The 27,341-nt window shown below is 50.4% G+C and overlaps 1 protein-coding gene across 8 annotated transcripts in view; it reads left to right on the plus strand.

Annotated features, from left to right (window-relative positions):
- Window positions 1–27,341, plus strand: part of FARS2 (phenylalanyl-tRNA synthetase 2, mitochondrial) — a 310,923-nt gene that overhangs the window by 138,450 nt on the left and 145,132 nt on the right. For all 8 annotated transcript variants that reach the window (XM_070361056.1, XM_070361061.1, XM_070361060.1 and 5 more), the window contains one exon: window positions 25,724–25,884. In XM_070361056.1, the coding sequence (XP_070217157.1) occupies window positions 25,724–25,884 (161 nt within the window). The remainder of the gene's footprint in view (window positions 1–25,723; window positions 25,885–27,341) is intronic.

The raw sequence follows: 27,341 nt of genomic DNA on the forward strand, positions 1-27,341 counted from the left end.
CTCCATGGACTCAGGAGAACCAGCCCAGAGGCTGCCATTGTGGATGTGGTCATCGCATCTCCGCTGACCCAGCCTGTCAGTGGCTGATTTCCCACCTGGTTCTGGCCAGAGCGAGACCTGAGAGGCTGGAGCAAACACCGTTTTTCAGAGTCACACATCTTGGGAGCAGAAAGAGGTGAAGCAAGTCAGGCTGTGTGCTTCTGTAGCCATGTCCTTACTCCCTGAGATGCAGTCTGCACCTGGGGTTCTTCACCTCCATCTCCCATGAATTAGGGCAGTGCGTGAAAAGGAAGGAGTGGGTAAGAATGGAGTGAGAAGGTTGATTTTTGAGGAAGAGTGGAATGAGAATGTTGATTTTTTTTAATATGTAGTTTTATTCATGTATTCATTTCTGGCTGTGCTGAGTCTTCACTGCTTTGTGGGCTTCTCACTGGAGTGGCTTCTCTTGTTGGGAAGCACAGCTCAGTAGCTGTGGCACATGGACGCAGCTGCCCTGTGGCATGTGGGATCATCCCGGATCAAGCATCAAACCTGTGTCCCCTGCATTGGCAGGCGGATCCTTTACCTCTGGACTCTCAAGGAGGCCGTAGAAGGTTCATTTCTAATCTCCCATCTGCCAGTGACTGGGTGTGACCTTAGAGCAGGCGTTTCCTCTCTCTGGGCTCCACCTGTTCATCCCCTAGATGAGGGAGGTCCGTGGGTCGGTAGTGATGGTCGCTGCTCTTTAGTTCAGTGCGTTAAGGAAATCCACAGGCCCTGAGTTCCCCATGGAGTTCCCAGTGTTTGCTGCACTTCCGGCTTCGGGATCCTTGCTCCCTGTCCGGGTCTCTTGGCGTGGTGACGTCACTGCGTGCAGAAATAGAAACCTGGTGCAAAGCCGTGTACCACTTCCGGGTGCCAGCGTGTCCTCCATGAGGTCATTCGTTGCTCTTTGAAAGACCAAGCCTGGCTCAGAAGGTCGTCACTCCCTCCTGAAACGTTGGGTGCCGCCCTGGCTGGACCTCCTGCTCGTCGGCCTTGGTCCCCAGCTCTCCCCGCGGACGGCTCCCTGCCGTCTTCCCGCTGCAGGGGTGGTGATGGGGCACCCGGGACTCTGGCGGAGGCAGACACCAGAGACGCCAAGTTGAGGCCGCACTGCCAGGGCCAGCGTCCTCTGCAAACACGTCATTTTATGCAGATACAATTTTTACACGGTTCTTCGCGTCAGCACGTCTGCCTTGGACAGCGTTTTAACAAGCCAGACGGGAACGTGAGCCAATCCTGTCCTGCTCAGCTGTGCCTCCCTCCGCTCCGCCGGGAGCCTTCCCTTTCTCCTGCCGGGGAGGGTGTGTGTGGTGTGGTGAGAAACGCTGGCCGCCCCGCAGCTGCACTTTCTCCATGTCTTGACGAAGAGGCCGATGTGGAGGCCGCAGAGTCTCCACCGAGAGCCTGCTTCTCTCCGACCAGGCTCTCTGAGGCCTGTGGTCTTGCTGAAGCAGGATGCGGGCTACGCACGGTTTGAGGAGGAAGGCGGCTCCCTGAAAGCTGTCTCCCGGGCCAGCCAGGGGACATCAAGGCCGGCCAAGCCGCTGAGAGTGGGCCGGGCCTCCCGGTAGCTTCCTGGAGTGGGGGCCGGAGCAGGCCTGCTGGCACCCGGGTGACGGGGAAGACACCCGCCCGTGCAGTCAGGGGCGCAGACTCCGGGGTCAGGCAGGCCTGGGCTCAGCGCTGAGGAGTCAGGCTGCTCAGGCTGTAAGCCCGAGGACCCGACTCTGGTGGTCTTAAGTTTTACTGTAGGAAGGGGGGTGAGGTGAGAAAGCATTAAAAGGACACTGAGTTGTTCGTAGAACCAGTGAGCCCTCAAAAGGGGCAGGAGGCAGGGTGGCTCTGGGCTGTCCGTGGTGGTGCCCCTGGAATGACCTGAACTGGAGCATTTTCTGTCCCTGTGATGTTTTAACCAAACCCCCGAGACGTGGAGGAGAGGTCTTGCCTTGTACTTTCTTAGGAACTGGGTGGGTAGGGGGTCCCAGTGATGAGTATATGCAGGGTTAGTTCACCCAGGGAAACTGGGCCCCATCATGGAAGGAAGGGCGTGGGGTGGTTGGGGACTCAGCCGACATGTGGGTGTGATACAAACATCGCAGGGTCTCGAGTCTGAATCTAGGGTTAAGCCTCAGAGACTCAGGGAGGGGTCCCTCAGCTCTAGACTGAGAAAGCTGAAGGAGATAGTCTCCTGAAGGACAGTCCCTATTAATTAGCAAGTCCTGCCTGATTTTCAGCTGTTTAATCCCATTTTCTTAGCAGAGCCATTCACAATGAGTGACCCAAGCACGTGTCCATTTGCTCAAGATAGTCCCGGTTTCAGCCTCTGTGCCTTCCAAAGTCACATTGTCTCCAGCTGCTCATTTTTAAAGTAAAGTGTCGTTATTACTTGAAGGGCTTTCCTGGTGGCTCAGTCATAAAGAATCCACCTGCAATGCAGGAGATGCAGATTTGATCTCTGGATCGGGAAGATACCCTGGAGGAGGAAATGACAACCCACTCCAGTGTCCTTGTCTGGAGAATCCCATGGACAGAGGAGCCTGGTGGACTGCAGTCCATGGGGTCACACAGAGTTGGACACGACTCAGTGAGTAAAGCACCACCATTAATGGTTGCATTAAAATAAGCCAGGGTGGGATGGGTGGGCCTGTGTTGGTGCCCATCGGGCTCCGAATCTGCCTGCAACTTATCCAGTGACTGCACCCTCTACCCAGCAACTTAGGGGGCGGCTCTCGGGGTCTCCAGCATGGTCCCCAGAGCCCAGCCCTGCCCCACCTGCTTCACTTCACTGAGGATACGCACCTCCATCCCCCGCGAGCGCCCCTCCATCCCAGATAGCTGTCAGCAGGCCCTGGCCAGGCTGGGCCATGCAGATGTGTGCCCAGGACTCTGCCTCAGACAACAAGTGGTCCAGACCCTGCTCAGCGCCTGAGGCTGTGCGCTGAGGACCTGCGGAGCTGAGGACGGCTGAGTCTCCTACTTCAGACTAGAGAGTCAGCAGGCAGATGAGATGGGAAGAAGGAAGCAGATGCCGGAGGCGAGGCAGGGTCACATTTAACCTCCTGGGGGGACGTTTCCCTGAGGCTGCCCTCAGGTTCCACCAGTCCCCTGAACAGTTTCATTATAAATCAACCCTTTACTTTGTAAATTCAAGTTTAATTGCTCTCAGTTGCACCCGGAAGAGCCATATCTTACCCTCCTGAGCTTAAAGCAAGTTGAGAATAAGACCCCGGAGCAGATGGAGGGAGCAGAAGGTTCACTTGATTTCTCCCAGACTGCCTCTCTATTCGGGGGCCCATCGCCGCTTGCTCCGCCCTCCTTACCAGGCTCCGCCCTTCTCGCCAGCCCTCCTAAAAGGCACCGCGGACAGGTGTCCTCTCCCCTCTGGCTGAAGTGGAAGCACAGGAAAAAGCAGATTTCCAGCATTTGAGGTCTGCCTCCTCCAGGAATAAGGACCTATTGGGAACTTACTCCTTCCCCACAGTTTCTGTGACAGAGCGAGGGGTTGGAAGAATTGCCCTCCGGGAAATTTCTCTGCAGGTGGAAACACAGGCCCGCTGGAAGGAGAGCCCCTCCCCGTCCCCACCGCCATGAGCCTGAACCAAAGCCTGAACCTCAGCTCTGGATGGGTGGACGCCAGCTATCGGATGGTCGCTGGAGGGCGAGAGCCTGGGGCAGGGCTGGGTAGACGCCGCCGACCGCCGGCTGCCAGCCTCCCGCACGCCGTGCGTGTGCTGCCTGCAGCGCTGAGCCTGAACCCCGTGCGCTTGTCGGGCTCCGTGTGCGCTTGTCGGGCTCCGTGAGCGGCTTCCCCGGCTGGTCTCTAGCACCCCCACCCCCGCCTGAAGGTTCCCCGGCTGTCCGCCGGAGACCAGCACGCACGGACGGCAGGTGGGATGCCTCATGCTTGTCGGTCACGTTGCTCCTGATGCTTTGGGCCTGGGAAGGGTCTACTCGGGGGGGACAGAGCAGATGTCGCTCCCAGACGCGGCGACGGTGAGAACAGCCACCTGGGCCGGGGTTGATCATGTAGGCAGGTGTGAAAGCAGCGAGGTGGAGAACCTCTGAAAGGCGGCGCGCGAGAAGCTAGCAGGGAGGCCTGCCCGTGACAGTAAACCCCGCGTGCGGCTCGGGGCAGCCAGTGCTCCACGGAGAGGCTGAAAGGCCAAGCCTGCCCTCCCTGGGTGTGTGTCTGCAGTCAGCGGCTTTGATTTTCGGCCCGGGACCACTGTCCTCCGGGTTTGCATGTTCGGGTGCACGCACACGGCTGGTTGGGGTTTCAGATCTTTGTGCAAACTGGTTCTCACTGACACCTGACCTGTCCAGCCCTTCTCTGCCACCTGCCTTCTCTGTGCATGCAGCGCTCACAGCCTTTCAAAGACAGGTTGCAGAATTTGGCAGCAGAAAATGGATGGCGTCCAACACCTTAGCGGTTATTTCCCTGTGCCGAGCCCGACCAGCTCTCCCCTTGTTGAGTGCGGTCCTGCCAGCTAATGTCGACCCACAGACTGGACACGTGACTCAGATGTTTGTGTCCAGGGCCCATCTAGGGTTTGACGTGTCATCTCATTGTGTGTCTTGTACCAATTCATGAAAACAGAAGCTCTTCTCTTTTTTCCCCCCAAAGACTAACGTTTGGGCTGCCTCTAACTTGTAATGGCTAAAAATGAGTTTGAAGCATGTTCCTTTTCATCTCTTCTTCCAGCTATTAATTTTTAGTACTTTCATTTATGTTTAAAAAAGCGGTTAGATGTGAAAGTTCCCAGACAAGAATGAGTAATTGGCAGGCTGAGGTAGAAGCTGGGAGCTGGTTCTGGTTTTCAGAGACTTATCATAATAGCTTTAAAGGGAGGTGAAAACTGTAATCAGAGCTGACTCTTTGAATCAGGGCGTTGTCCAGTGGCTCCACTCAGCTCTCGGTGATCTCTGGGGAGGCAGGTCAGATGCTGAGGGTTGTCTCTGGACATGGAGGGGAGACCCAGGAGACGGCAGAGGAGCAGAGCGGCTCAGAACATGGGTGACAGGCTGGAGGGGGCGGGCGCGAGGGACGTGGATTCTCAAGGCTAAGGCGAGTGGCCCTTGGAGCTCCCAGGTGACTGACTTTCCAGGGAGGAGCTGAAGAACACGGAAGGGGTGTCGGGAGAGTAGTGAGTCGAGCTGGAGGCAGGGGTACAGACGGATGGTGGGCAGGGCAGCAGGGCCGCCCTCCCACGAAAGCGGGCGGCTGCTTTACGTGGATACCCACCGCGGCGCGTTGTGGTTTGGAAAACGGGCTATTGGGAAGAATAGCATCCACAACACTGCATCTGTATATAACCCGCACCCAGTGTATGCGTATCCCTGTGTGTTTACATATACACATGGCTTCTGGTTTGTTTCTCTGTTACTTAAAATACAGGGTGTCGCCCCGTCTTGTTTTTTAATGTCCCGTGGAGCTGCGCTGGGCGGTGCTGACTGTACCGTTAGCTTTACATGTTGTGAGGCCTGCGGGCCGGGGATGCTGGAGACTGCCGCCAGGAAGACAGCAGGGAGGAGCAGGACCCTGGGAGTGGAGGAGGGAGGCAGGGATCAGCAGGATAGGTGGTTTTTCTCTCTTTTCTTTTTAAACAAAGATTTTGCCTCATTTCATCCTTTTAAAAAAAAAAAAAAATTTAGTGATTTTGAGGTTATCTCAAGGGTGCAAGTTTCCCGCTCTGTTTTCAGGGATGGCGGCTCTGGGAGGTGGGCACTGGGAGGAGGTCCCCCGGGTTACTGCCCCGTCCCGGCCTGACACCTGCCTGCCCGCCTGTGTGCGTCTTGCAGCTGTGGGCCAGGGCCGTCCGTCCCCCTCGGGTTCGCTGGCTCTGCCTCTCTGTGCCCTGCCTGTGCCTTGGGCAGCCTGCTGTCCCCCTTGTGGTGAGGTTCTCCTCGGCCTCCGGAGCAGTGGGCACAGAGCCTCACGCTCCATGGAAAGGACGGAGGAACTTGAGCCGCTGGAGCGCAGGGTCTGAGCCTGTCTCAGCTCGGTGACCCCCGTGCCAGGGAGGCCACCTGGGCACCCATCCAAGGTGGATGGGCGTGTGGATGGGGGAGCAGAGCCTGACCTCACGGGGGAGTGGGCTCCCAGCCCTGCTCCTGAGGCCACACTAGGAGGGTCCCCACCGGGCAGCTGAACCCATGGAATGGCATCCTGGTAAAGAGGGGCAGCCGCCTGTGCCTCATCACGGTGGGCCAGCGCCCATGAGCCCTCCCTCTGGGCGGGCTTCCTTCTGGTGTGTTAGGGGCCGGCCTCCCAGGTGAGTGCCCTGCTTCCTGTCCTCCTCCCTGGGGCTCTGAAGGACAGCCTCCCGGGCTCCCTGGGGCTCTGAAGGACAGCCTCCCGGGCTCCCTGGGGCTCTGAAGGACAGCCTCCCGGGCTCCGAGGGACTGAGACACAGGGCGAGAGGCGTGGCGGTGAGAGTGTCCATGTGCCCACCCCACGCGGCTGCACTTACACAGGGCGAGAGGCACGGCGGTGACAGGGTCCACGCTCCCCGCCACGCGGCTGCACTTACTGATTCAGGGCGAGAGACACGGCGATGACAGTGTCCACCTGCCCCCTCACCTCCACCCCCGCCGCGTGGCTGCATTTACTGACTTGGGGCGAGAGGGCGGCCAGAGGCTCGGCGGTGACAGTGTCCACGTGCCCCCCACGCCCACCCCCGACGTGGCCGCACTTGCTGGTCAGAAGCGTTGAATCAGAGAAGTAGAGCAATGGAGCCAGTAACGAGAAAGGACGGTGAAAGCCGAGGTGCAGGTCATTTTACATGAGAAGAGACTTAAGAAACCTTGGGATTTTTCTTGCCAAGGAAAATGAGGGCGAAAGCAGGTATGCTGGGGGGAAAGGCCTATAAATTACATTTAAATAACTTTCCCCCAAAATATAAATCATGAAATTACATAAAATCATTTTGATTTCATTATGTTAACATTAATAAATTTTAATTTTCAGGTGCATATGCCTAAAGGCCTCCAGGCTCTTAAACACAAAATAATCGAAAAGCTAATTAATCACAAATGGGCAACTTTCCCAACTAACTCTAAGAACAGTTCCAATTAAGAAATAATGCCCTATCTACAAAGTAGAATAAAATACACAAACTGACAAGAAACTTAATTACAAATCATAGAAACTGAGAAGAAGAATAGAGAGGAGACTCGTTTCCCAGGCCAGGTAGCATTTCTGGATGTGTTTGGAGAAGCTGAAGGTGGCCCCAAGTGGGCTTCTCTCTTTGTCTTGTGGAGCTGCTCTAGGCCGTTGAATCTTGACTCACGCCACTCATCTCTTCCAGCTTTGACGTTAAAAGGCTGAACACGGGAAGGTTGTGCACACTTGCTGGGCCTCCTTCCTAAACTGTCCTTTATCCGCACCTGTCGGTGTCCTCAGCACATCCGAATCCCAAGCACCCAGCACAGCATCTGTAACCCAGGAAACGCCAGGTCATGTTTGTAGCATAAGTGGAGGGGCATGTGATCGCTGGACAAATCCCTTCCTTGGCAGAGGACACAGTGAAATGAAGCAAGCACACAGCAATGACTCCGTCTTTCTTGGGGAAGCCCGCAGGCCCCTTCGAGTTTCCTCCAGGATCCCGAGCTGTGTAGGTCTTGAGAGGTAGAGTCAGAATAACCTATTAGCGACCCCAGGGAGGAGACAGGCCCTCCTCGTTTCATTTTGCTTTAATTCAGCTGATATTGATTGAGGTGCCTGAAGGTAGCAGCACATAATGAAATTGGAATTGCCTGGGAGTCGGAGGAGCAGAAGTAAATTCTGGCGCTGGCTCTGCCTCTAATTGGTCCTGTGACCTGTGTCCAGCCGGATCAGAAGCCAGGTCACCCGTGGACCTCCTGGTTATGTAAGCAACTTGGAATCCCTTTTCCTGCTTGGTGGGTTTCTGAGTCTGGAAAGTCAGAGCGCTAACCCCCCTATTCTCATGGCCTGTTGTGGTTGCTTTACTGTGGTGGTGTTTAGTCCCTAAGTCGTGTCCAACTCTTTGCCACCCCATGGACTGTAGCCCGCCAGGATCTTCTGTCCATGGAAATCTCCAGGCAAGAATACTGGAGTGAGTTGACAAGCCCTTCTCTAGGGGCTTTTCCTTGACCCAGGGATCACACCTAAGTCTCTGGCATTGGCAGGCATATTCTTTACCCTCTGAGCCACCAAGGAAGCCCCACATGACTGTGTGGGTAAGCCGAAAAAGGCTGTAGATAAAGCATATTTGGATTCTGGCAAAGCACTTGGGAAAGTCTCCTAAGATACCCTTATGAAAAGTTTAGGGCTGGATCGTTCATGTAGACGTATCTGAAAATTGCTGAATGAACATCTGCAAAACGCCTTGATGAATGAACATGCACGCACGGAAAGAGGTCTCTTGCTTCATTCCACAAGCCCTGAAGCTGCCCCTCTGTTACAGTTCAGGGTTCTCTGCAAGCCCTGGGAAGAATGAAAGTCACGCCTCCAGCTTTTCTTCTGAGAGCCTCTTCTGTCTGTCTAGGGAGGCAGTGGGTTGGCCAGGGTGAAGAGAACGATGGCGATCCTCACGGTAACTCTGGTTTAGGAAGCGGTTCAGCTGAAGCTCCGTTTCAGCAGCTCTTGGCCAGGCTGAATGAACACTGAGTCCTTGGGGCTCTTTGCTGTCTGAGTCGTCACTTGGCCCCCAGTCAGGTCCCTCCAAATCCCCAGGATGGGGAAGGCTTTCTGAACCATTACAGACGCTGAGAGTCAAGAAGAGATGATTCTGTGAGGTGTATTTTAGATTTGTAAAGATCTACCAATATGTCAGATGTGATAAAAAAAAAATTCTCTGTCTTCATTCGATCATCTCTGATCTCCCACGTTACAGATGGGAAGATGCTTATAGGAAAGCAAAATAGGAAAAAAAATTTAAAAAGGTAATGAAAATCAAGGATGGGGAAAATCTAAGAGTAAAGTGAATCTAGGAAAGCCCCAGATATGTTTTGATTTTTAGAAAATTCTGTGTGTTACAGATTCACAAATACTCAGCCAAACTCTTAAATGAAGCACAAGTAATCTGCCAACCATCTAGTTAAAACAAATTGTGTGAATTATAATGAAATTCTTTCCAACCAAATACACATTTTTAATGGGAGGAAATGTACTCCAGAGGAACATTAAAAAGACACCAATCTGGGTCATCTCGGAGATGTGCAGCATTCCTTGCATAGTTATTCTGTAATGTTTTGCTGTTGTTAGTTGCTAAGTCACGTCCAGCTCTTTTCTGACCCCCATGGACCCCCACCAGACTCCTCTGTCCATGGGATTTCCCAGACAAGAACACTGGAGTGGGTTGCTGTTTCCTTCTCCAGGGAATCTTCCCGACCCAGAGCTTGAACTCATGTCTCCTGCATTGCAGGTGGATTCTTTACCACTGACCTACCTGGGAAGTCCCTATTCTGTAATTGTATTTGGGGATTACCTAGCTCAGGCCATTGTTTAGAAAGGGCTGGTGGCATTTAAAAGTCTAAACATCTCTGAAAATCTGTTCTAAGTGTCTAAAAGTTTTTCAGTGTGAATGTAAAAATTCAGACATTCAGAGTATTCACCCTACAATTGGCTGAAGCTCTTCTGGCTGAAACACAAGGTAATCATGCGTTCGGTTTGCAAAATGACTGCATATTGCTGTAAGCAGCTCTGCATGGCGAAGAGTATTTTCCCTGAAATTTGGTGCCAACTCTCAACTCTTTCCAAATGTTTTGATACAGTCTTGCACTGACATCCTTTTATGTACAGTTAGGAGATTCAAACTGTACTTCGTTAATTCAGTCCCCAAGCCCCCCTTGGCATTCCATGACACTTTTGCCGATATGAATTCCTTGTGGACCGATAGCCCGTATGGAAAGAACACCCTGGTCCTAGCCCCAGAGAGTGACCTTGGCCGATGTAGCCGCTTCACGAGAATGTTTATGGCCCGTTTTGGATACAGTAATTGGTTCTAAGACCCGGTCCAGCAGTGGGTTTTTGTGTTTCCCACGTTGACAATTGTGTGTCTCTAACCATATCTTACACCTGATACGTCTTCATTTAAGGTAAGTTTAATGTGTCATCATAAAATAAAAATAGTAGCAGAGAATATTTTAAAGTGGATTCACATCTAGTAATTTAGTGCTCAATGCCAAGTCGCTTCAGCTGTGTCCGACTCTTTGCAACCTTAGAACTGTAGCCCACCAGACTCCTCAGTCCATGGGCCTCTCCAGGTGAGAAGACTGGAGTAGGTTGCCATGCCCTGTTCTAGGGGATCTTCCCAACCCAGGTATCAAACCTGAGTATTACAGCTACCTGCCTTGGCAGGTGGGTTCTTTACCACTAGCGCCACCTGGGAAGCCCTTTCAGTAATTTTAGAATAATGTTAATTACATTTGCCGAAGCACTCAATTTCAAGGTACAGGCTCTTAGATCTGTAATTTAGTTTTCTGTTGGATATTATTCAGGGTAATTAAGCAGGAGCTGCTGCCACTGAGAAACACACTCAGAATCTGGGTAATTCAGCACCACCAGAGTTCCTGTCTTGCCCTCTTTGGGGCTGACTCTTCTGTTTGGTGGCTCAGCGTCGCAGACCCTCCCAGCCTGTGCCAGGCCATCCCCACCTGGCATCCCCATCTGCATCCCCTGGCTGCAGGGTCGGGGAGAGGAGCCTGGAGGTGGTGCCCCGCCTCCTAGAAGCCGCACCCCTGAGCTACGTGCGCCCCCACTTTGTGGATGAGAACCCGTCCTCGGCCCCGAGGGACGGTGTCGGGACCAGGAGGAGCCCAGGGGCAGTGTTTGCTGATCGGTCTGTTCTCTGCTGTGCTGCCTGGAGAGGAGTTGACAGCAGTAATAACAAACAGCTAGATTCTTAATCGTACAGGCTTTCTTGACTTTTAAATGAATTTTAATGACAAATTTTATTTGATTAACGTGACTTGTTGACACAGCCACACAAGCCAAGCTGTGTGATGGAAAACTGCAGGGACCCAGGTTATGGTGCTGGTTCTGCCTTTGTTAGTGTGTGCATTTGTATTTGCCATTTAAATTATTTCACCTCTTTTCTCTTTACACCCGAAATAATTAGCTCGTACCACGATCCCTTATAACTTCAATTTTTGAGTGTCTGTATTCTACTCACGGTCGACCACAGGTAAATGTTTTCACAACCAGGTTCTGCACGAAATGGAGGGAGTATGTTTGCAGTCTGTCTTTGCGTTCTTTTTTGTTAACCAAGGATGTAAAACGTTCACTCAGGAACCCAGAATTTAAACGTTCAACTCTGATTTCATTGGTTCATGTGCGACTCTGAATCAGTTTAATTCAGCAAAGGTTTGATTGCCTGCTGCTATGCATAAGCGTTTTGCCGGATGCTTGGCGTATGAAGACGAGTAGACCTGGCAGGCTTTGGTTCTGGGCTAACAAGTGCTCTAGCGTTGGAGACAGGAGCGCACAGATGAGTGCAGTGTGCTCTGGGAAGGGGGCGGCGGCTGGCCCAGCAGTTAACGGAGTGTGACTCTGCTCTGGGAAGGGGGACGGCGGCTGGCCCAGCAGTTAATGGAGTGTGACTCTGTGCTTGGCATAGCTCGGGGTAGGCAGGGGCATCTGAGCTGATTTCCAGGAAATTAAAAGACAATCAGTTGGGAAGAGCGTGGCACGTGGGAACAGGGGCATCTGAGCTGATTTCCAGGAAATTAAGACAGTTGGGAAGAGCGTGGCACGTGGGGAACAGGGGCATCTGAGCTGATTTCCAGGAAATTAAGAGAGTCAGTTGGGAAGAGCGTGGCACGTGGGGAACAGGGGCATCTGAGCTGATTTCCAGGAAATTAAGACAGTCAGTGGGGAAGAGCGTGGCACGTGGGGAAATGGGGCATCTGAGCTGATTTCCAGGAAATTAAGAGAGTCAGTTGGGAAGAGCGTGGCACGTGGGGAACAGGGGCATCTGAGCTGATTTCCGGGAAATTAAGACAGTCAGTGGGGAAGAGCGTGGCACGTGCGGAAATGCGTCAGGCGCGCTTGTTGGCACCGGAGCTGCCCTGTCCAGCGCAGCAGCCCTGGCCGCGTGTGGCTGTCATGCATGTGGAATACAGTTCAAACGGAGAGTCCTGTAAGTGTGAAATATATACCAGGGTTTCAAATACCTGGTTCAAAAACGAATGTAACCTATCTCATGAATACTTTAAAAATTATCGATTACATGGTGCGATGAATATTTTAGATATAGTAGGTTAAGCATATTAATGAATTCCGCCTCTCCCGGCCCTGCCGTGTTCAATGTGGCAACTAGGAAATTTAAACTGCCTGTATGGCCTGTGTTCTGTTTCTGTTGGATGGGGCTGTTCTAGGGCACAGCTTGTGAAGGAAGACGTGGCTGGAGTTGCTGGGTCCCTTCACTGTCTACCTGAAAGTATCACAGCGTTGTTAATCAGCTGCTGTTGCTGCTGCTGAGTCGCTTCAGTCGTTTCCGACTCTGCGACCCCATGGACTGCAGCCCACCAGGCTCCCCCATCCCTGGGATTCTCCAGGCAAGAACACTGGAGTGGGTTGCCGTTTCCTTCTCCAATGCATGAAGTGAAAAGTGAAAGTGAAGTCGCTCAGTTGTGTCCGACTCCTTGCGACCCCATGGACTGCAGCCCACCAGGCTCCTCCATCCATGAGATTTTCCAGGCAAGAGTACTGGAGTGGGGATTCCAATACAAAATAAAAAGTTTAAAACCAAATGTCTAATAATGCAAAAAAAAAAAAAAAATAATCACACAAGAAACTGGATTACCAATATTGAAAACTGAGTCTAGAAGATTTCACTCTGTTGTCTCTTAAATTCTTCTTATCAAATACCTAGAATAAATAGACTTCTCACTTAGAAAGTGCTGGTCACATGAGGAAATGAGTATTTAGACGCACTGGGGTAAGTGTGTCAATACCGTCAGTGTCACCTGTGTTTCCCCCTTTCTTCCGTGTGGTGCTGGAACGTCCAGACCTCCCTGCATGGCCTGCGGTCTGTTTCTATTGAATGAGGCTGTTCTGGGGCAGAGCCTGTGAAGGAGGGTGTGGCCGGAGTTGCTGATGGATGGTGGGCAGGAGGGGTGTGGGTGGGATGTGCTGCCGGGTGGCTTGGGTGCTGCTCCCTAGTCAGCTCAGCCTTTATCTGTTTAAGCTGGAGAGCTTTCCATGGCAGAGTCACGGTCGCTGTGTGCGTGTTAGTCAGCCCCAGGCTTTGTGGTTGATGGGGCCTCTCCGGTGGCTCAGCAGTAAAGAGTCCACTTGCCAGTGCAAGAGATGTGGCTTCAGTCCCTGGGTGGGGAAGATGCCCTGGAGGAGGGCACGGCACCCCCTCCAGTGTTCTTGCCTGGAGAATCCCACGGACAGAGGAGCCTGGGGGGCTGCAGTCCACGGGTTGCAGAGTCGGACACGACTAAGCGACTAGACAGCAACGAGTGGATGGTGCTGTGCCGGCTCTCAGCTGGAGGCTGGGTTACTCGCCAGGTGGCGGGGCCTGCCGTACCCAGAGGGCCAGAGAGGGGCTGCGTGCGGGCAGTGGCAGTAACGACAGAGGTCAGCAGTTGGAGTTCGGAACAAGGAGTTGGCGGGGGGACTGCCGGTCTCTGTCTTGGGTGACTGGTGGGACGGTTCTATCACAGGCTGAGGCTTTCCGGTTTGGGGAAGCAGGATCTGCACTGGGGAGGGGGACAGTGCGTGTAGGTTGACGTGATTGGCCGTGGTACGTCGGCAGGTGCTTGGGTTGATAGAGCTGAAGCTCCGGCAAGAGGTCGGGGCTGGGGAGAGAGGCTTGGGAGTGCCCAGGTGGCAAGAAAACAGTGGGATTCTGTGTGGTTACCCGGAGGACTGGGGGTGGGGAGGACGGGAGGCAGTTGTGGCCCCCGGAGCGCTGAAGGATGCCCCAGAGCGGGACCCCTGGACAGGCAGGGACCTTGCCCTGGGCAGCCCCACCTCCAGAGCCGTGAGAAGGGAATTTTTAATGTCTCATAACCACCAGCCTCTGGTACTTTGTTATAGCAGCCTGAACTAAGTTCCAGGAGGGAGCTTTGACTTTGGCAGGTAGGGTTGCTGTTGGTGTTGGTTTTTGCGAAGGTGAGTCCTGATAGAACAGAGTGTAGAGGCCGCAGTGCCATTCAGCTTGATCGTACCGAGGTGCTGATGGGGGCTGAAGACTGGACTCCGTGCACGTCAACTGCCCTTTCCAGAAGCTTGTCCAGAGGGAAGGGGCAACATAAGCTAGAAGCAGGCTTCAGAGAGTTTGAAGTGAGCTTTCAACACGTAGATTGGTTGGCGAGTGGGGTGGTGATTTTGGACGCTGTTTGCTGGATGAAGCTTGGACATGGAAATTTCTCCGTCAGTCCTGTGCCCAAGGCCCAGGAAGGAGGTATATAGTAAGGGAGCTGCTGTGTATTCCAAGTTTCCCTTTTTCTCTGCTGTGCTCTCAAAGACCACATGACTCTCTGAGCCCGGTCCCCTATGTCATTTTAAAAAACAACGAACTAGAATAGGGGTCGCCTTGTGTTCTCAGATTTAGTTGACCCCACCGTGGGGTGTATTCCGTTACGTCTGGCTGGATGGATCTGGTGTGGTCTGCACCCTGAGCTCCTTTGAGAAAGTGGATGATTTGTCTGTTCATAGTTTTCCTGTGTTGCTTCGAATAAGCCAGTGAGATCAGAAGAGTGAATTCAAGCTCAGACTTTGTAACTGTCACCCAGGTGACTTTCTTAAAATTCAGCTTTGCTTCCTGTTGGAGTGACCACTGTTGGGGTCTTCCTGCCAAAGAGTCCTGGCCAGTTCCCCACGATGCCAGGCTGTTAGCAGTTTTGGGAGGAGGTGGTGACAGTTCCTCTTGACCAAAGACAGAGATGTGCTCAATGACCCTGCCGCCCCCAAGGGTGAGAGGAATCTGAGGATCCTAAAGTCAGTTCAGAGAGGAAGCCGCCTGCCGCGGTGCTGCTGCTGGTGGCGGTTTCTATAAGAAGGTCTTTGGTGGGGTTTGTAAGGCCTGAATGCAGGCATTGCAGGCAAGCCGTGGCGGGCCCCCCTACTCCATGTCCAGAGAGTCACGCTTCCCTCGGCTCTGGCTCCTGCTGGGGACAAGCCACGTCAAGCTCAAAGCCGTCCCATTACAGCGGTACTCATATCTCTTGCCTTTAGACCAAATCACACAGTTCCTTCACTCTATTTGGCAGCGGGTGATGGATGTGACCAGTTCTGCCCCTGTCCTTGAAGGGCACATTTTGAAAATTATTATTAAGAAAACTTTCAAGCGTTCTACAGAGCCCAGAGAATAATACAGTAGGTTCTCTGTTCACAACACCAGCTCATGAAATGACGAGAGAGAGGCCCAGTGGCCCAGCGGCGGGGGTGACCCTGTGCCTGCCTGCCTTCTTGTCCGCGGCTCTGATTGTCGGGCCGCAGCGTCTGCCAGTTGGACGAGTGAGAAATGGTGAAGCCATGCTTTTTTGAATTATCTCTGGAGTTCCTGGGAAAAGACAACACGAAGAGGATAAGTTTGCAAAGAAATAGAGCTCCCCAAGGAAGTAAATTATCGATTAAAAATTCATGACAAATGTATTAAAACTGAAAATGAGAAAATATCGACGGATACATATGTTAGTGACCCAGAATATTTTGATTGTCCTGTTGCATTTTGATTGGTCACTGAGTGATGGATTTGGCCGCTGCCCCCAAGGGAGGCAGGGTGGGCTTACGTTTGACAGATGCTGTTAACCAGCAAGAGTGATGGCCACGCACCTGCTTCTCTCCTGATAGAATCACATCCGATGCAAGCTCAGGTTCTTAAAGGCTTTGCTTTAAAAAAAACAAAAGCAAACATATTCTTAGGAGTTCTTAGAAATCCTTTCTTTCCCTTTGTAAATTTTTTTCTTTTGGCATGTGGGATTTTAGTTTTCTGACCAGGGTCTCTGGTTCTCCATCCTCTCTGGGTCACCTGTTTTAGTGCTAAGTTCCTTTTTTTGTTGTTGTTTTTTCTTACATTTTGGCAATTTCTTGTTTACTCAACAATTACCCAGTTTGCTCAGTTGTGTCTGACTCTGCAGCCCCATGGACTGTAGCCCACCAGGCTCCTTTTGTCCATGGGATTCTGCAGCAAAAATATTGGAGTGGGGTGCCATTCCCTTCTCTAGGGGAATCTTCCAGGGAACAAACCTGTGTATCTCTTGTGTCTCTTGCATTGGCAGGCGGGTTCTTTACCAGTGAGCCACCGGGAAGCCCTTGCGGTGAAGGAACACCATTTTCTTAGTAACAGTTTATAAGCAGTGGGCTCTCTATAAATCTCCTCCAGAGTTTATTTGAAATGTTTATACTGAGCTAGCAAAATTATTTTTGTAGGACAAGGAAAAGTGGCATCGATCCCCAGAGTTTGGTGCCACTCAGAGGTTATATTGCTCTGCAGTGTGTCCAGATTCCTCTCACATCAGAAAGTCAGGGCTGATTAATTGTCAGGATAGACTGGGGCTGTGCTGAGCTAACAGAGGCCCTCCTGAAATCTTAGTGGTTTAATCCACTGATGGAGTCCTCTGTCCACAGCAATGCCATTTGGAATGTGTGGCCCCCAGATCCCCCGCAGCAGGGGAGGAGGGAGCTGGAGGGTCTCCAAGGAGTGGGGATCTCGCTTCCACCCACTTCGGTTCTAGGGGCCGGAGCTCGGTCACGTGGCCCCCAGGCTCTGCCCAGGGTGCAGAGGGTGGCACAGGGCTTGATTTCCACGGAGCGTTTCCCCCATGGATACCCTTCCCACCGGCCTGGATGTGACCGGCCGGTTTGTTGATGAAAGGAACAGTCTGTGTCATCGTTCCGATGACCGATTTGGTCTGATTCACACATTATGTCACAGAACTTCCATGTGCTTACACCCGTGGGACTGTGTTTTTAGCTTTGCCAACCGATAGCTTATTTTTATCCAGCTCTGTTCCCATGTCCGTTTAAGTTCCCCCTCCATCTGCTTTTATCTCTCAAATTTTGTATCCAAATGGCTAAAAATGCCTCGGATCCCTTGGGAAGAAGAAGGGAGACAGTGGGCACGTTTAATTCCCGTGCTCCTGTTTCCTTGTTCTATTCCCCGTCTCTTTCCTTCGGTTTAATACCATACGCCACTCTCTTTGGGGTCCAGAATAAACTATTTGAATATTTTGACTATTTGCATTACCTAGAGGCAGAGAAGGCAAGAGCAAGTCTGGGGGCTGGGAGGCAGAGAACCGCGGGAGGCCGTTTGCCTGAGGGGAGGAAGAAGGAAGGACAGGTAAACCACTTATAACACGGCAGTCAATGAGCCGGACTCAGTAGGTGTAATAAACCCTAAACCAGTTTTGTTTTTCACACCACTGCCTTCAGCAGGTTCTGTCTAATCTTCCTCCTCATTCAGGGTGAGGTTTCAAGCAGATCTCAGCCTTCTTGGTCGTTTTCAAGGGCGGTCCGGTCCGATGGCACAGCTTCCGTCTTCCGTCCAGCTTAGTCTTCCGTCCAGCTTAACGCTGCTTCCCTCCCTGGGCTCAGAACGGGGTGCAGGGGTGGGAGCTGGAAGGTGGTGACCGGGGAGCGGGGGCAGCGGAGGGGAGCACTGGGCGGGGAGGGGGGAAGCGAGGCGAGGTGAGGCCGGGAGAGGGCTTCTGTCACCGGAGAGCTGGAGCGCGGCGGCGGTGGTGGCTTCCGGGAGTGGCCAGTGTCCAAATGCTGACTTTTTTTCCTCAGAGGACCAAGATCCCGCTCGCTGCATGGCCAAAAAGAAAAAAGAAACAGCTTGGCATCAGCCTGGCAGTCCTGAAGGGAACTGAACTGTGTGTTCGGGCCCGCCTTAAAGGCTGACTCTTCTCTGGGTGTAGGTGGTCACTAAGGAGATGGTCTCCTGCCGTGGAGACCACAGGCATGCCACTCTATAAACTGTAGACTGTGGGAGAAGCCACGGAAGGAGACAGCATCTTTCTAAGATTCTCCTGTTGATTCGTTCGCTTTTTGGAAAGGTCAGAGAATACATCCACAGCAGTGAGACGACCCGATTAATGCTGCTGCCGCCACGTTGCTTCAGTCGTGTCCAACTCAGTGCGACCCCATAGACGGCAGCCCACCAGGCTCCCCCGTCCCTGGGATTCTCCAGGCAAGAACACTGGAGTGGGTTGCCATTTCCTTCTCCAATGCATGAGAGTGAAAGTGAAGTCGCTCAGTCGTGTCTGACTCTTCGCAACCCCATGGACTGCAGCCTACCCGGCTCCTCCGCCCATGGGATTTTCCAGGCAAGCATACTGGAGTGGGGTGCCATCGCCTTCTCTGACACAATTAGTATCTACCCAATTCCAGCCAGTGATGAGCTCATCCAGCTCTCGTGTGTTGACAGGGGAGGTGGATGCTGTGGGTGGACAGGTGCAGAACAGAGCTGACGTCAGGGACGCGAGTTTCCAGCCAGTCTCAGTGGAGGCAAAGAGGTGCTTCTCAGCTTTTCCTCCGGGGATGGAATCCTGTTGGATTTTTAGTTTGTTTTATATGTCGTCTTTTAATTATGTTTCAGATAATGATGAAGAGAGATGCAATTTGGTTATGAGAGTAAATCTTAAAAGGCTCAGTGGCTCCTTTATCTACTGCCGAAAACAACTCCCACCAGGAAAGAGGGTTCCATTAATTGTCATTACTCGGGAATTACGGAATTAGAGCTGCTGACATTTCTTTTATCATTTGTATATTTAAGTGACAGTGGCATTACTTACTCTAAATTAAGTTCCTTTCACGGTTAAAAAATTATAAGTGTGACAAGAAATAGAGCACTGTTAACTTTTATTTTGGAACGCTGTCTTTCTAACGGAGGTAAAGGTACAGCTTTCAGACTAGAAGGCAGGAGGGTTATTCCTTGGCTTTGTAACAGAAGGGAATAGATAAGTGCATCGAAGTTAATTCTCCAGGAGTTTCAATAAGGGGGTGGAACGTTTAAAGGGCTTCCTGGGTGGCTCAGTGATAAAGAACCCGCCTGTAGTGCGGGAGGTGTGGGTTTGATCCCTGAGTCGGGAAGATCCTCTGGAGAAGGGCATGGCAATCCCCTCCAGTATTACCGCCTGGGGAATCCCATGGACAGAGGAGCCTGGAGGGGGAGGCTACAGCCCCTGGGGTCACAGGTCGGACACGACTGATGGGACTTAGCACGCGCGCCACACTCAGAAGGAAGAGAACACTCTCCCACGGGGCTTCCCCCTGGCAGCCGGGCCTGGGCTGGGTTACTCTCGCCACTTGGAGCCTCCCTGTACATCTGACTCATGGTCAGTGGAGTCAGAGCCACAAGGCCCGTGGGATCTGTGGGCAGGCCAGCGCTGGCCCAAGGCCGCCTCCCTCCCGCCATTTGGGCTCCCGGGGTTACAGTCCCTGTTTCTGCTCCTTCCTTCCTGAAAGACATCTCAGTTCTAGGCGACTTGTTGCCTGTGGCCCAGTTTTGATGGCTCTTGTTAATAAGGCACCTTAACAATATCTGTGAAGCAGGTGGAAGCGTGTCCCAGCACTGACCATTCTGCATGAAGTTTGACAGGCTTCCTTGAGTACCTGTTACGGACGTGGGTCAATCACATTCTGAAACTTGGTGTATGTAGAGTCCCCATTTAGTTGAAAGTGATTGTAATTGATGATTATCTTAGTGCATGTAACATGTGATTCGGTTTTTATAAAGTCTCCCATACACATTGTGGAATTATATTGTTACCTGAAGTTCTGTGTGTAATTCAGGCAATTCAAAACAGAATAACAGCACTCAAAGAAAAGCAGCTTCTGCCTCAAGAATGGAAGATGAGCAAAGCTAGTGAACTGTTAAGGGGCCAGTGTTTGCTCACTGAAAACCTGTGCTGGCAGGGCGCTGCAGAGTAGTCCTTGATTCTCCTGAGTTCTAGGGCCTTAGATTGAAATGGGAGGGAAAGGGTTAAAGGAGAAAACTGCTGTCGTTTGGTGGCCAGTCAAAGGGAGGTATCGGAGGTAGGATGTGAGTCGTCGGTGGGTTATACTCCAGTTAATGTATTTAGATTTTTGTTGTTACTGTTTAGTCCCTGAGTTGAGTCCAGCTCTTTGTGTCCCCATGGACTGCAGCGGGCCAAGCTCCTCTGTCCTCTGCCATCTCTCAGAGTTTGCTCAAACTCCCGTCAGCTGAGTCGGTGATGCCATCCAACCATCTCATCCTCTGTCACCCTGTTCTCTTCCTGCCCTCCCTCAGTCTTTCCCAGCATCAGAGTCTTTTCCAATGAGTTGGCTCTTCACATCAGGTGACCAAAGTATTAGAGCTGTTCTTTAGTTTTTAACTCTTCGTAAATGCTAAGCAAGGCAAGGCTGTTCCCTTGATATTTTCAAAAGGCTCTAGACCACCCTGTACTGTCGTCAGCTTGGTCAACTCAACTCCGTTTCACGTCTCTGCTGCTGTGTGTTCCCCTCTTGTGGGAAGGATGTGGATTTTTAGGACATAGGTCCCTGAAGGGAACTGGAGACGTTATGAGGAGCGTTCTGGCTGGACACAACCCTGCCCTGGGGCATTGGTTCAGGCGCTGCTGGTCAGCATTTGCGCCAAAAATCGCTAATGAGAACTAATGGGCCCCGTCTGTACACACAGCTCAGGGACTGCGACTCCACGCTCTGTGGTGACCGAAATGGGAAGGAAGTCCAAAAACAAGACGGGGTGTATGTACATGCAGCCGACTCTCTTTACTGTACAGCAGAAACCAACTCAACATTGTAGAGCAGCTGGAGACAATAAAAACTTCCTTAAAAAATGACCCATTAAAAAAACAACAACAACAACAAAAGGTTCCGTTACAATGTTGATTAGAATCCAGCCCAGCTCAGACCATAGGAAGGAACACGGTTTTTGTGGCCTTTCCGTTACAATGTTGATTAGAATCCAGCCCAGCTCAGACCATATGAAGGAACACGGTTTTCGTGGCCTGTAGAGGCTAGTCCCAGGTTGTTCCCGCCCGTGGTAAAGTTCTCTTCAAAGAGGGCCGCCTCTGGACCGTGTGAAGGACTTGCCGACCGAAGCGCGCGGAGCCGAGGCTGAACACACCTAGAGAAAGTTCTCAGGCGGGAGAGCAGTCTCTGGGCTCAGCTCGAAAAGTCAATCATCCGGTGACAAGCCTCTGCGGAAGCGGCTCAAGAATTGTAGCAGGAACGTGGGGGATCAAGGACTCAGTCTGTGACAGGGGGAAAGAAATCAGAATTTATGTAGCTGCACTGGCCTTCCCAGGCCTGCCTGTGGACGCGTGTGTCACACTGGGATGCTGCGGGCTTCTGTCCCTGTGTGGCTGTCTTCACAACTAACGGTCAAGGGCAGTGGAGGCTTTTTGTCCCCAGCAGCTACTCCACACGAGCCCTGTCAGCTCACGCCGCAGGCCCCGTGTGTACTGGTCAGGACCACTGTGAAAGGCACGCTCAGAGTGACGAAAAGCCTTCAGAAAAGCCTGCTGATATTTTTAAGCAACTACTTATGCAAATCATTTTAGTAGCTTTCATGGAATAATGACTAAGTCCATCAGGAAACGAGCAGTTACAAAGCAAAAAGCACACAAACATAAGCATAAGTGGAACGGAAGTCTCTTATGTTTTGAAATACTTTGAACAGAGCCTCTTGAAGTTAATGTTTCATTGGATATATACTTGACGTAAAAAAAATAAATAAAAGGTAGATTTGAGTCCCAGTGTCTGTGATCTTGCTAAAGTGGTGTTTATTTTTTAAACATAGCTAAGAATACCAGTCTGACATCCCCTCTAGGGTCGTTGTGAGGATCAGAGTCAAGATAATTGAGGTGAAGTACTTTGTAACTGGTAAAGTCCTATAAAATATGAATACTAATTGCTAGGTTGTTTCAGCGTTTCTTGTCACAGTTATTTTGGGAAAGTGTCATTTCATTGAGCCAAAGAATTCCTACAAATCAGCCGCTATTGACAGGCAAGTACTTAATATAATAAAAATATCTTTCCAGTATGTAATGGTTAAAAGTTTTAATTTGACCCTGGGCTTTGCCAGGTGGCTCAGACGATAAAGAATCTGCCTGCAATGCAGGAGATCTGGGTTCGATCCCTGAGATTCCCTGGAGGAGGGCATGGCAATCCACTGCAGTGTTCCTGCCTGGAGAATCCCATGGACAGAGGAGCCTGGCAGGCTGCAGTCCTTGAGATCACAAAGAGTCAGACATGATGGAGCGACTAACACAGTTTTCACTTTTGCAGCAGAGCAGCCTGTGAGAGGAAACGTGGGGTGCAGGGTTCAGTCACTGGGAAGAAAGTGAGATGGAGGAGGAGGGGTTGGTGCAGAAGCAGCTCAGATGCTGGGTCCCGGAAGCCACGGCCCAGGCCTGCCACTGGCCTGTCTGGACGAGGCCGCTGACGGTGAGGAAGGCGAGGGGAGGGGAGGGGAGGGGACAGGGCATTCTGTTTTCCTGTTACTCCTTTTGAGTCCCAGTCGCTTCTTTCTGAGGTGTCTTTTCAGAAATAGCATCTCACATATCGCCTCATACTGTGATAGATAAACTCTCTCACGGATTTAAAGTCACTGCCTGCATCAAAAACTTCATTTTTAAGTATGAAATTCTTCCATTAACATAACCCGTTTAAATGAAGTCAATAAGTTGAAAAGTGGAAAAGTCTCTGAGCCCCGGTTTCCTGTTGCTCACTCCTTTCCTCTCCGTGTGTGAGCCCTTGTATGCGCACGGGAAGTTGGTCCAGCCCCCCAGGGGTGTCAGTGATGGAAGCCAGCCCCCATTCCCAGCCCGCAGATCAGACGCTGCCCACAGAATCCGACAGCAAACAGTAAACGCAACAAATGTGAAAAGTTGTGGAGTCTTAGAAGGTGGTGTTCTCTGAAGAAAACAGAGCAGAGTAAGGGGATTCATTGCTGAAAATCCTTCTAAGAAGGTCAGCTTCCGTATAAAACTGAAATCATATGAGATAGGAGTCCGGAGATGGGAAGTTCAAAAGCAGGAAGAGGAGGAGGAGGAGGAGGACATCTAACTGCCTCCCATCTGGAACGTTCTATTTAACTGAGGGTGCTTCTTTCCAGTCAGTTTTCTGCTCCAGAGATTTTCGTTTACTGGAACTTCCAGTTCTGGAATGTAGAAAAAAAAAAAAAAAAAAAAAAAACGCTGCCTTAAACCCCTGTCAGCCCAGGAGCACCTGGCAACAGATTACCACTGAGGAGTGCCAAAGGCCTGAGAATTAGACCTGCCCAGATGACGGTGCCTCCGAGTGTCTGGTTAGTTACGGCTCTCTCTCTTCCATAAAGAATTGAGGTGCCGTGTAAAAGTATGTGCAGGAGGATAGAATAAGTAGTTCAGATAATCAGGACGAAGAGGATGTAAGGATAAGAAAGTGGAACTGGAGCGAGAGACGCACGGGGCCGCGTCACCATTCTCAGAGGTGACCCGTAAGGATGGCTGTGCGCTTCCACGGGGCGGAGTGAGGAGTGAGCATCAGTTATGTAAAGTCGAGATACCCTCACAGTGAAAACGATCCAGTTGTTTGGGAGAAGAAAAGAAGCTTTTCCTGTTAGCATTTTCTCAGACCTGAGATCAGTTTATTTCATGAAGACTTGTAGGGACGACTCAGTGACCTAGTGACCAGCACTCTGGACAAGGAGCTCCTGCACCTTCCGAACGTGATGGGCCAGACAGCTCAGAGGTGGTGGTTTAGTTGCTCAGTCGTGTCCAACTCTTGCGACCCTATGGACTGCAGCCCGCCAGGCTCCTCTGTCCATGGGATTCTCCAGGTAAGAATCCTGGAGTGGGTTGCCATTTTGCAGGGGTGCAATTCAGAAGAGGCAGATCTCAATGGGGCCAAAGCAAAATGTTTCAAAAATAGAATTTGATGCAGCTCAGCCCATAGACGTCCTTCCTTGCAGCCCTTCCTGGTGATTGGCCGTCAGCAGCAGGCTTTGCAGTAAGAATGAGTGTGAGTCAGAGGTGGTGGGCAGTGGAGGAAGCTGGAGGCTGCTCCTCCTGAGGGCCTCGTCCTTGAGCGTCCACGTACGAGGTGCTGCGGTCTTAGGTGTCGATGGGATGGCCCCTCGCTGCTCTGCGTCCGGGGTCCTCTCAGGCCTGTCCTCATTGGCAGCCAGGAGGCCCCCGAGTCACACCCACCCTGACTTTTTGTATACTGTGATCTTCCTAAATGCATCTCTTGGTTACCTTTCAATTATGATGTGGGCCTGCTTAGTCGCCTCAGTCGTGTCCTAAATGCATCTCTTGGTTACCTTTCAAATATGATGCGGGCCTGCTTAGTCCCTTCAGTCGTGTCCGACTCTTTGCGACCCCATGGACTATAGCCCTCCAGGTTCCTCTGTCCATGGGATCCTCCAGGCAAGAATCCTGGGGTGGGTTACTGTGGCCTCCTCCAGGGCATCTTCCCAACCCAGGGATTGAACCTGCCTCTCTTAGGTCTCCTGCATTAACAGGTGGGTTCTTTACCACTAGCTTCACAGGGGAGGCCCTTTGTTCTTATAACCTCGCCGGAATAGACAGAAGTTATTTCATTCAGCCGTGAGAATTTTTATCTGAAATGTTTCTTCTCATGCGTTATATAAAAGGCGTATATAAAAGCCTGTTCTCCATTCGCCCAGTTACTTCCCCTAAAAGGACAGACGGCTACTGCTTTTTTTTTTCTATCCATAATATTCCACTGTATGGATATAGTGGGGTTTATTCAAGCCGCGTCCTTCATGGACGCTTGGGTTGTTTACGTCTTGTTATAAACAATGCTCCAGTAAACAGCCTTATACATCCGTGGCTTCCTGTGCGTGGGAAGCAGCCTGGTGGTCAAAGTGGCAGAGTGGTGTGTCTGTGACTGAGGACGGCAACAGGGTGATGCTCCTTGGGTCTGGGGGTGAAAAGCCCCCACGTGTGCCTGCTCTCAGCATATGAAAGGCCGTGGTTTCCCTTGGCTTTGGTGTCAAGTATGCGATGAGATGTTTTTATTTTTGCCAGTCAAATAAATAAAAAATGGTAATCTGGTGCACTTTTGTTTTTCTTAAGTAAACTTTTCATTTGCTTAAGAATCATTTTTTTTCTCCCTTTTTGTGCACATCTTCCTATTCTTTGCCTGTCTGAATAATGAGGTTGTTTTTCTTTTTCTTACCTACCGTTGGGGGCTGCATGTCGTTCTTATCTTGCTCTAGGAAAGTTTCAGCGGATAAGGAAGCTGGGGAGGGTAATGAATGAAAGAAGCAGAGCTAAGAACTAAAAACTGCTGCATGTTAAATAGATTCAAATACACTAAACCTACTGTTCTTTCAGCTGTGGGTGCTGGGCTCAGATGGTTGGCTTTATCTAAAAATTTTATAATAAAATGTAAAGGATTTAATAATTAAGGAAAAAGTCTAACTCACAGAGCAACATTAATATTCCACCTATCTTTTATTAATTTGCGAAGACAGTTCAGAAACATGTTTTAAACATATTTTAAAACTATTAACCTTATAATCTTTGAACATCACACTTTATCATCATTATTTTTATTTTACATTACAACCCTTATTTGTCCCTATATTAAAGAGTGGTATCATAGTACATACTCATTTTCAGATAGACATTTTTTATAAGCTCATGATAAACATTCACTGTGTAAACGCACCTTGCCTCTGGTCGCCACCCGCTGAGGTCCTGTCCGGGTGTCAGGAGTGGGATGGACCTGTGGCCCCTCGTGCCCTTTAACCCTCTTTCTGGTCTCCTTTCCCCACTGCAGCCGGAGCTCAGGACCGGATGGGCTGGGCCTTCGGGCTGGGGCTGGAGCGGCTGGCCATGATCCTCTACGACATCCCCGACATCCGCCTCTTCTGGAGTCAGGATGAGCGCTTCCTGAAGCAGTTCCGCGTGCCGGACATCAACCAGAAGGTGACGTTCCAGGTGAGTGCGGCAGGCGTCCCGTGAGCACAGTGACGGGTCACGCGCCGTAAAGAGTACCAGTGAGTTTAAAGGTAATGTGACCTTGGAAAGTGTTTTCAATAGAGATTCATAAACACACGAGATCCATGGACCTTCTAAAATTATATACTGATAAAAGGGGATTTATCAAGCCTGTTAGTCTAAGCAGGGAACCAACTTTGGGTTCATTAATGTCTGTTTTTCATGAAATATTCATCTTTATCACTGATGATACTTTTACAGTTCAGTTTTTTTTTTTTTTTTATGCTAATCTAGACACATTGATTTTCTTACGATTAGTGTTTGAAATGTGCATTTTTTTTCATCATTTTATTTTCAGTTTCTGTCTTTATATTAAAAGCATGTCTCTTGTAAACATCTGGGTCTTTTGTAAACCCATATTTAATTGGGGTGTTGACTCTTTGTTACACTCAGTATATTACATGGGATATTCTTGGGGTTAATTTTTATTATATCTTTAATTCTTATCCATTTTCCTTTTCTGTTCTTTTTCTTTATTTGGAAATTGAGGTTTTGTGCGGGGGGTTGTTTGTATTATATTTTATTACTCTATTGCTGTTTAGTTTCTCAATTTTATATTATTTTTAAGTGGTTATTCTACATTACAGTAGGCATAATTAACTCATCACACTTTACCTTGAGTAACCAGAGTACTACAACTCCATGAAACATTTAATGTTACAATACTGTGATTCTGTTTACTCTTTTTCTTGTATTATTACTGTCATATTTTATTTCTCTGTATAGTATAATCCCACAATACATTGCTCTATTTGCTTCAAATAGCCATTGTCCTTCAAAGAAATTTAAAAATGTATTTTTCTTGATATCTGCCCATTCCTCACTGCCCTTCATGACTTTTTTCAGTAATCATTTTCTGTAAGTCTGAAGGACTTGCTTTACCGTTTCTTGTAGTGCAGCGTGAATTTTCCCGGCTTTTGTTTGGAAATGCCTTTGTTTCATCTTTATTTTATATTAGTAATATTTTCCATGGATATAGGTGTCCAGGTTGCCAATATTTGTGCTTGCTCTATTTTTTCCTCTTAGTTCTTTAAAATGTGTCATTTCGTTGCCTCTATCTTTTCACTTTGGTTTTTGGCAGGTTGACCTGTGTGTGACTTTCTGTCTGTTATCTTGCTTGGGGCTTCAGTGTGTTGAATTAGTGCTTTTCAACCCTTTTTGAAAAGCCTCACATCTCTTCCAACAATTCTTTCTTTCTTTCTATGCCTTTCAGACTGTGACTACGTGTGTATCAGCACATTTGGGTTTGTGCCACAGAACTCTGATGCCCAGGGTGTGCTTTTTATTGTTGACTTTTTCCCCACTGTGTGCTTTATCGTGGGTAGTTTTTCTCATCTTGTCTTTGGGTTTCCTCGTCTTCTCTGTTGCATCCACGTAACCACTAAGCCCCTCTAGCG

Source organism: Bos mutus, chromosome 23 (assembly GCF_027580195.1).
Source record: "Bos mutus isolate GX-2022 chromosome 23, NWIPB_WYAK_1.1, whole genome shotgun sequence".
Taxonomy (NCBI): domain Eukaryota; kingdom Metazoa; phylum Chordata; class Mammalia; order Artiodactyla; family Bovidae; genus Bos; species Bos mutus.